The 9,129-nt window shown below is 46.8% G+C and overlaps 1 protein-coding gene across 7 annotated transcripts; it reads left to right on the forward strand.

The window, feature by feature from the left end:
* Positions 1 to 2,017: 2,017 nt before the first annotated feature.
* Positions 2,018 to 6,116, forward strand: LOC122367792 (transmembrane protein 50A-like). Of its 7 annotated transcripts, none has more exons than XM_043341202.1 (5): positions 2,018 to 2,074; positions 3,379 to 3,489; positions 3,965 to 4,077; positions 4,364 to 4,524; positions 4,950 to 6,116. In XM_043341202.1, the coding sequence occupies exons 2-5, from the start codon at positions 3,394 to 3,396 to the stop codon at positions 5,057 to 5,059; spliced, it is 480 nt and encodes a 159-aa protein (XP_043197137.1). In that variant the 5' UTR covers positions 2,018 to 2,074; positions 3,379 to 3,393; the 3' UTR covers positions 5,060 to 6,116. The 7 variants fall into 7 exon arrangements, with proteins under 7 accessions (XP_043197137.1, XP_043197138.1, XP_043197140.1 ...); XM_043341203.1 differs by lacking the exon at positions 2,018 to 2,074 and adding an exon at positions 2,104 to 2,388; XM_043341205.1 differs by lacking the exon at positions 2,018 to 2,074 and adding an exon at positions 2,470 to 2,513.
* The last annotated feature ends 3,013 nt before the right edge of the window (positions 6,117 to 9,129 follow it).

Raw genomic sequence — 9,129 nt, forward strand, 5'->3', positions numbered from 1 at the left:
ATCATAATGCAACCTCTTTTACTTCCTTGCGTTAGAAACACCCCATCTTTTGTTTCTTTCCTGTGCGCCCATTGTTTCCGTGGTGCTATATATAAACGTCAAGTTTGAAGTTGGTATCCAAGTGAGCAAAATTTGCATTATTTCAGGCCGTCTTGAATCATTCGTCTTGAATTATATCCCTAACTGACATCCTGTTATTTGTCCTGCAATGTCTGTGCCTGTGTCCGCCCTTACCTCCGGCTCCAGCCTCCAACCAGGCCTGCTGAGTGCTGAGCTATGTCGCCGGCGCGGTGTGTCGCCGGCGCGGTGTGTCTCCACTCCACCCGACAGCTGCTAGGAATCGTCCTGTGCCATGCGCCATGCGTCACAGCAATTGTAAGCTGCAGGTCACATTCGGACTGATTGGCTCCGCGTATGTGCATCCGGCCGGGTGCTAGTCGATATCAGGGACGTGGGTCGGACTGTTGTGGCGGCGTGCACTGTGCTGGTTGAAGTTGTTGTATGTATTTCTGTTAGTGAAAAGCATTAATACATAACCGTGGCCGCAGCCCAATGTTATTGTGGATTTCAGAGGGAGTGGCCAGTCAGGAGGGCCCCATGTGGGTATAGATCCAGTGTCCAGTGGGATTGGCTAAGATTTCCGGCGATTGATAAACGCTTCTATGATAGTAAACCTATTGAGGTACGAGGGAAGGTCACGTGAGGAACCTGACCTTACTAAACTGTTGTGAAAACAAGACACATACGAACGGTAAGAAACCGACAGCTCTTCTTTCTGCCAAGTGTCATCTTTCTGTGAAGGATTTCTTGGCACTGAGTGTCCAGAAATTGCGTTGCTTTTGGACTGTGTAGAGGCTCACGAGCGACAACATAGGTCACCAACCTGACGTACCTTAAATATGCGACTTGTACCAGAAGATCCAGCTTGATCAAAAGATTGTACATGTCAAATTTCAGCTCTTTAGCTCAAAAGAATTTTGAGTTATCGTAAAAACCGTCAGTGTGGCACCGTATCGCCTCCCCGCGCGGTCGGAAGGTAAAAGTTCGCCGGCTCTAACTAAACAAATAGTCGTCGTATCGCAAATTCATTGACGGCGTTCGAAGCGTCGTTCAATTTACTTTCGAAACATATCCTAACATTAACATTTATCTGCCTAGCGCAATCTCCAACAAGCAAAAGTTCCGTGCATTCATCCTCATACAGTGTTAGCGGCCGCCGGCCGCCGGCCGCTGACCCACATTCGCGTCATCAGGGAATGCCGCAACTAATTTATTGTTTCCAACTTTTTTCCCGGAGCGTTCTACCTGGTTTATATAGCCTTGGCCTGAACATCATATCAATATCATATTTTACAATTAACTTCCATTTTACATTTATTGCCCTTGACCTTGGAGAAACAGAAAGGCACCAAAGGAAGATAATGCAAAATCCACAAAATAAATGTTTAACTTACAGCAATATAAATAACTACAACTATTCTCACAAAAGCTAACAAAAGAAACAACCATCATGAAAATAGTTCATTATACTGATACACCCACCCTCACATCGCCAGGCCAGCTCGAACTGAATCACAACTGAATCACGTAGAATGGGTAGGTACTTGGGCTTGGACTTGGAAACACTGCTCGACGGTCACAAGGCCATATATAAGTTCAAGTTATTACTATAGTTACTAGTGGTGCCAATTTCATGAAATTTCAATTCCAATTCCGATCCAATTCCAAGAAATTGCCAAGTAAACTTCCAATTTTGTCCAAAGCGGGGGCTATTCCAATTTTTACGATTTTTGCATTTTTTGCGTAAATTTTAAAAGTGTTTAAAAGCGTTTTAAAGGCCTCCGTTTTAAAATTTAAAATTTTAAAGGCCTTGTGTTCCGATTAATTTCCAAAAAATGTTAAGAATTCCGTCCAAATTCCAAATTGGAATTGGACAAAAATTGGAATTCCAAGAAAAGAAATTCCGATTGGCACCAATAATAGTCACCGTGGTTATTACTTGTTTGGGAAATGGGAATCACATGTTGACAACACAGGGGGGCAGGCCGGAGCCAGCGGCGCCAATATTGAAAAGGTTGCGTAACGATTGTCAAAGTATGATTTAGCACAAAAACACTGCAAAATCGAGGGCAAAAAATAATAGAACTGGGATAACCAGCAGAACCATGTAACACACCAATAATTATCTGCAAAAACTTAAAATGCATGTATACTTTGCATGCTGCATAAAAAAGAGCATTAAATAGCCTGTCATAGAGTTTTGTATAATCGGCTTGCTTGCAAGAACTTTCGGAGTGGTTTTGACCAATTCATTGATATTTGAGTAAATCAAGCTATTTCATCGGAACTCTATTCGACATACAGCATTTAATAACACATCATATTGGGGTAAACTTGAAATCCTACAAAAGACTTGCTTGTTCAAAGCACAAACTCGTTTCTATTTTGTCTGTTCTTTAGACTGTGTTTCTAATAGGGCTTGGGCTTGGCGCAGTTCCCAACACAACAAAGCCGTGTTCTGCGCGAATAATTCTCAAAATAAACTTATATAGCATACCTACCTATGTGTTAGATCATAGATGACTCACTTTGACTTTTGAGTCATATTTGCTTGGACATTTGTATCATTTCTTGTTGTCAGTTTGCACCTTTGTAAACTTGGTAGCACAGTTCAAGTTTTGGCAAACCATGACTAGGCTACTGGAATAAGAAATGAATTTAATTAATTTATCTTAGGTAGATTTAATTAATTTATCATAGATACCTGTGTACGTAGAGTTACAAGTTATGACAATAAATGGGCATGGAATCAGTTTTCTTCATTTTGGTGTGCTCTCATATATCATGCTTTTGCCTTCTAATGACTGGTATAGGTTAAAACAAGGGTCATTCATGTCATGTTTTTTTTTTTACAAAGACAAAGTACAAAAGTGTCAGCTCAGACTGGAAAAACATGTTTTTGTTGCTTTGTCTGGTGTGACAGGTGGATTGCACCAAAATTTTGGCGCAGACCCCAGCATATTTGTGTGTGCCAAAATTAAGGCACATGGGTTGATGAAGAAATTTAGGCACAAATGGACAAACTAGAAATTTTGTTGTAAAACGATGTTTCTGAATCTGGGCACTGACTGCTTCTCAAAGTGGTGCATCCATACACTTCTCAAGGGGTATGGATTGTGGGTGGGCAATGGCTATCAGATCATTTACTTTTTCCCCATTCCAAATTTGTGTTCAGATTCAGATTGAGTGTTGTGATTTTCAGGCAATATTTGATGTGTGCTTGTGTAAAATTCTAGCTTGAACTATTTGGTGTGGGCTGATGCACATTTTCCAGTTTGCGCCAAATCCCCAATGTGCCTTTTGTCCATTATATTTCAGAGAGAAATACCCAAGATGGCAGGCTGTTTTGACTCGATGCGATTGGACTGCGAGTGTCTGGAGCTGGGCGAGCGAAGGAACGCCGTGGCTGCGGCCGTCAGTGGCGTCCTGGTAAGATGGGCTGACCCAAGGCTACATGAACCGGCTCACCCCAGCGGCATGTGGTTTCACGGACTAGCTGCTCTTACAATCGGTGAACATCATCTATCTCGGCGCTCCGGCTCGTAGGGATGGATGAGTCTGTTGGTGGTTGCTAAGTCATAGCATCTAGTGGGCGTATTATAGTGAAGCTGTTATCTCGACATTGACAATGTGTTAGCCGATGATCTCGAAAATAACCAATAACATTGTATTGTAACCCGTGCTGACATGCTAACAATTTTGTCAGAATTTTATGACGTGTCTTCTAGATGATTAGCTGCAAGAAGCATGCTTTTGCCGTGCTAACTAGTTATGCCACTTCTTACAGTGTCTGTACAGTTAAAGTTCATCGAATCCAAGCCTAGGAAAACAAGATGGTTTGTAATTATCACATTGTATTTTAGAGTGTTTCATGTTTTGATGACGATAATTTTGCTTATTTCAGTTCTTCACCGGCTGGTGGATCATGATCGACTGTGCTGCCATCTATCCGAGCATGGAGGAGATGCACCACGCCTATCACGTCTGTGGAGTGATCGGGACTATATCGTTCTTCATGTGAGTGCGCTGTAAATATGATGACGCCGAATTGTGTGTGTTGTCTATATTGAACACATATATAACTGATGACATGAGACAAGCGCTGTTTGTTACATGCCTCGTTTTCCTTCGAACTGTATCTCCTACATTATCTTTTTGAGCATTTTGGTAACTTCACATACGTTGTACCCTTCAAAATGTGTCTCTACAGTCTTGAATCTTGATGAAAAATAAAATCTTGAAAATATTTGCCCACCACAATCATGCTCGCCTTCTGACCGTTCCCACTGCTTCTTCTGCATAGGATAAACGCCGTTTCCAACGGGCACATCCGCGGCGACATGTACTCGACGGGCTGCCTGGGCCAGCGCGGCGCGCGGGTCTGGCTCTTCATCGGGTTCCTGCTGGGATTTGCTGCCATCATCGCCGCCATGTGGATCCTGTTCGCTGCCTACGTTGTCCCCGGTAAGTGTTCCTCGACGGAGTGTACGAAGGGGAAGGTGAATGCTGGGTCAGTTCACACTTCACTATTGGTCGTGCGCCGTTTTGGTGAAACGCGGCATGCTTTCGAAGTGTTGGTTGCATAGCCATATTTTATAGTTATGTGGTGTTCAATTGTTTGATTCAACTAGATTGGCAAACTTTTAATGGTCTCCGTTTTTGTTGTTAGATATGGGTAAGGGTTTGCACGTATTTTGGGGAGAAATTACTTTTACTGTACAATATGTTTAATTTGGCATAATCTTCTTGATTCTCAAATTAACACCATACTTTCGTCACTCTACTTTCGATTTCGCTGCGACCGCTCTGCTGTTCTTACCGTTTCCCTCGTCCCTGTGGTCCACCTTCTGTTGGCTGTGCCATCTGACCCTCCCTCCTCCCTCCCCCAGGAGGCAGCCGGTCCCAGTGGCCGGGCATTGCCGTCGTGCTGCAGAACCTGTTCATCTTCGCCGGCTCGCTGGTCTACAAGTTCGGCCGCTCGGAGGACCTCTGGGGCTGAGCGACGCTGGACGGCAGTGCTGCGGTCCGTGCCGGTCACCCGACGGTCTAGACAGGCTCACGGGGATCGCCGGGGTGTCCTCGATCGCCGGGCTTTCCGCGTCGCGTGGTGGACTCTTCGAGGACACTGGCGGCTAACCTAAGATCTCGCGTCTGTCGGGGTCCTCTTTCTCGAGCGCTTTGTTTCACGCCGGTTTTGTGTCAGAACTGTGTTCTCAATCCGGGGGTCGTCTCCCGAGCGCTGTTGAGCGGAGCTACCCGGCTCATCTGCGGGTGCTCACTTGGAGATGATGGCAACTCCGACTCGTTCGACCGGCCTGGTCACATCTCTGGTGCTCACCGGTCGTCTACCGCTGGACATGACTGCCCCAGTGCTCCAGCTACGGCGTGTGTTGTGCGCTATCTTTACCGAGAGTCGATCTGGCTGATCCCTCCGCAGTGGGAGCGCCCCGACGACGCACGGACTCGCCGGGTGGACATCGGTTTCGTACCGTGAGAGATCGGGACTATTGAGAGTGAAGTGCGGAGTGTTCACCGTGGGAGCCGGGAGGTGTCTGATGGTGCCTCACGTTGGATATGTCTTTGGTTGTATACTACCAAAGGGTATGTCTGCTCTGTTGGGGGTCTCTTAACTAGGCTAGTCCCCTTGAGGCTGATAATGATACTAGGCATTGTATTAATCGTGAATGGGATATAATGTAACGGAGATTGGCATTGTTCGAATTGTGAGGGAGCTTGGATTATTCGAGCAATATTCGACGGTGTGAAGGGTCTATTGCTTTCGTGTAAGAGCGTCAGAGTGAATATGAAGCAGCATTCCCTTTTCGGCGTTCTTCATTCAGACCTTCAGTAACTTCGTAACCATTTGTCATATATGCTCCTCACTGTCTTTGGTTTGTGCATCGGTGCAGATTTAATTTTATGTATAAGTAGCTATAGCATCATAAGCACTAAGTATGACCACGAACCTGTTAATCGACAACATATTTAAAGTTTTCGTTTGCTGAACACCTTCGGCGAAATATCGTGTGAAATAAAGCAACATGGAGACAGCCATTGCTATGATATTTATTGCTGACTTAAAGGAAACAGTTCACTTTCCTGAAATTAGTATTTTGCTATTGATTTATGATTTTTATGCTCAAAATGATCATGAAATAAAATTAAAACTTTTTGTAAAAACATTTTTTTCTATATTTTAATATAGGACGAACTATATTCTACGTAAAATAATGTTTGACGCGGAAGCTTATAACGCGTTGACCAATCATATCGCGTAGTTCAAACCTACGCATACTGCATTGGCTGTAAGCAGCATGCTGATTGGCTGACGATGACGTGGCTGCATTCCTGTGCAAGGCACACATTCCTCTGCAAGGCACTCTTTTCGGAACGAGAAATGGAATATCTTCGTCTAGGGTGATCATTGAGCCGTAAAAGCTCCTGATTTGTGCTAGTCCCAGCTCAAGCTAAGAAACTGCTATTCCAGTTCAAAACCCCATGTTAAAAGTGAACTATTTCCTTTAATTCGTTCTGAGAAGAAGCGACAGATTTCGAGGCGGTTACATGAACAATGAAACTCAGCTGAACTGGTGTTGCTCAAGTGAATGAATAGCCACCGGCATCGAAAAATAGCTTCACGCACCTAACACTATTGATAAGCCTTTTATAGGTGAGAAATCGTGTACGAGTCACTTCAGGAAATCTGAGGGATTGCTGCCCCTCATGCTCGCTCGCTTTGTAATCATTCTTCCCGGAGCCTTCCCAGTATATAAATACGACCGAAACATGCCAAAAAAAAAAAAACTTTCAAATGCTATTGAAGTGGCCAACTATCCTCCCCTTGTTCTTCCGACGCCTCTCCTCCCCCCCCCCCCATCGGAGGACATCTCGCTCGAGGGCCGCACGTCTCCTCCGCCGCTGTCGTTCTGTTTACGATGCGTCATTTGGGGCGAGCTCGGCTGCCATGGGCCGGCGGTGGCGTCCGGAGGCCAACACTGTCGGTTTGTCCGGAGACGGTCAACAAACAGTCGCCCCGGGGCGGAGAGGGCGACTAATTGACGCTGGCTACTGGGACGGATGGCGGCAGCCTCTCAATGGCGACTGACGAGGGAAGACGAATGCGGCTGTTGAGGCGACATGACAGAAGGGGTGTTGCGGGAGGTATGACGGGTAGAAGAAGGACGACTGAAAAGGGTGGGACTGGCTACGAATTCTTTTGCATTTGTTTTCATTGTGGTGTTACACGATTGACTTATGAATGCATCGAGCTTTGCATCTTAATTGATCTCCCGTCGATTTTACGTATAAAGCATTGGAGTTTAACACGCTATGCTGAGCATTACTGTTTTGTCCCATATGTGTTAATTTTAAATGTTAATAAGCATAAGAGCCAGCAACCGTGCAGTCTTTGGGAAAGACCTTCGCCGGCCGCACGAATGTCACCCACTACAGCCAGCAGCGACATTCAGCTCGCCATTCCACCAAAGTGCCGATGTGGCCGTTCTCCAGACCAGCCAGTGTTGACCGTGTCTCGCCGGTTGTTTGAGCTGTTCTGACCCCACCGTTAACCCGAGCCGGTGACCTCTGTTGGCTATCCGATTCAAGAATCCGATCGACCATCCATCGGCACGCCACAGAAGTAGATAGCGCCGCGCGGAATGTCGAAAACGACTGCCGTTTGTCGGCCCAAACAGCCGGACCAACAAAGCGGCGGCCGCGCCGCTTACAATCGACGGACAATCGTCGGCACAATCGCCGCCGAGGAAGCCTATCGATGGCGTCAGAAGCGACGCACGCCGCCGCTCCGCGCGCCGGCACAAAGTGTGAAGGGGTGGTCATTGACGCGGCATCTTTGCGTGCCCTCTCACCTGGCTGGGACTGGCGGCGGTGGGGCAGGAATGTTATCCCGGACCAGTGTCGCCGGTGCCTCTCATTGTGCCCATATAGCGTCACAGAGTCGTGGTTTAGTTCCAGTCGCGCCGCCGCTCCGCCATCCGCCGGCGAATCGGCACAAAGGTGTCCGTGTCCCCGAGTCCTCGCCATTCAGACGCGACGGCTACCTGCCGGTTAAATAGCACGCTCGATTTACCTCGAGCCATGGGAACAGAGCCTGTTTTTGGCCACTTCAGCCCCTGGTAGTATTGAAAGACGGCTGCTGTGGAAGGGGAGGGGATGCCACCCGCCGGCAGAGCGGGGGAGGGGAGGGTCGCACGGCCCCGACCACACCGGGGTGGCGACAGCACTGAGCTACTCCGGAGTCCCGGCGATGGTTTTCTGTCAAAACACGGCTTCTGTGCGTCGAGCGGGTGGTGTCGGGGTCTAATCCTTCCGTCTACAAGCGGTCACAACCGATGATAGTGGGGTGCTTTGTTTTACTTTTATGCTGGCATTAGGATCGAATTGATGCATAGCTGTTTCAGGGTGTGCTTGCATACTTGGTAACCGCATGTTACAGCATAATTTCGTGCGGAGCAAGTCCCAATTGTGCACATACCTGAGCACTAAATAGCTGTAATAACAAGTTCGCGACGCAAAACTACTCCACGTTTCCAGTAACAGCAAACGGGAGAGCCGGGCAAATTGTACGGTTCGGTGCACAGAACAGCTATAAATTGCTGCGCATGCCACCCGTGCTGTCTTCACCGTCCCTCCCTCGCCGATTGTGCACTGATAGCGCTGGCGATACCATGTCGCATCTCACATTCATCTGGACTGGACCAGTGCATTTAATTGCTCTCCAGTAAGGCCGGGTGCGTCAACTATATTTCGGGTATCCAAGAAATTTCATAGAAAGTAGAAATGGTGGCCAGCCAATGATTTTTTTTTGTGTTCTTTGATTGAGCATAGGTATACCTGCTTGTATGGGTACAAATACAGATACCTAAAATGGACAGGAATGGTCACCATGTAGCTCTACCCATGGCACGTGCGGTAAAACATGTATAGGCACAAAATACAGGTACCTAAAATGGGCAGGAATGGTCACCATGCATAGCTCTACCAATGGCACGTAAGGTAAAACATGTCACCGTTCATGTTACTTTAAATGAAACGTTATGCGCTACGTTT

The sequence above is a fragment of the Amphibalanus amphitrite genome, unplaced genomic scaffold (genome assembly GCF_019059575.1).
Source record: "Amphibalanus amphitrite isolate SeventyFive unplaced genomic scaffold, NRLGWU_Aamphi_draft 000897F_arrow, whole genome shotgun sequence".
NCBI classification, from domain to species: domain Eukaryota; kingdom Metazoa; phylum Arthropoda; class Thecostraca; order Balanomorpha; family Balanidae; genus Amphibalanus; species Amphibalanus amphitrite.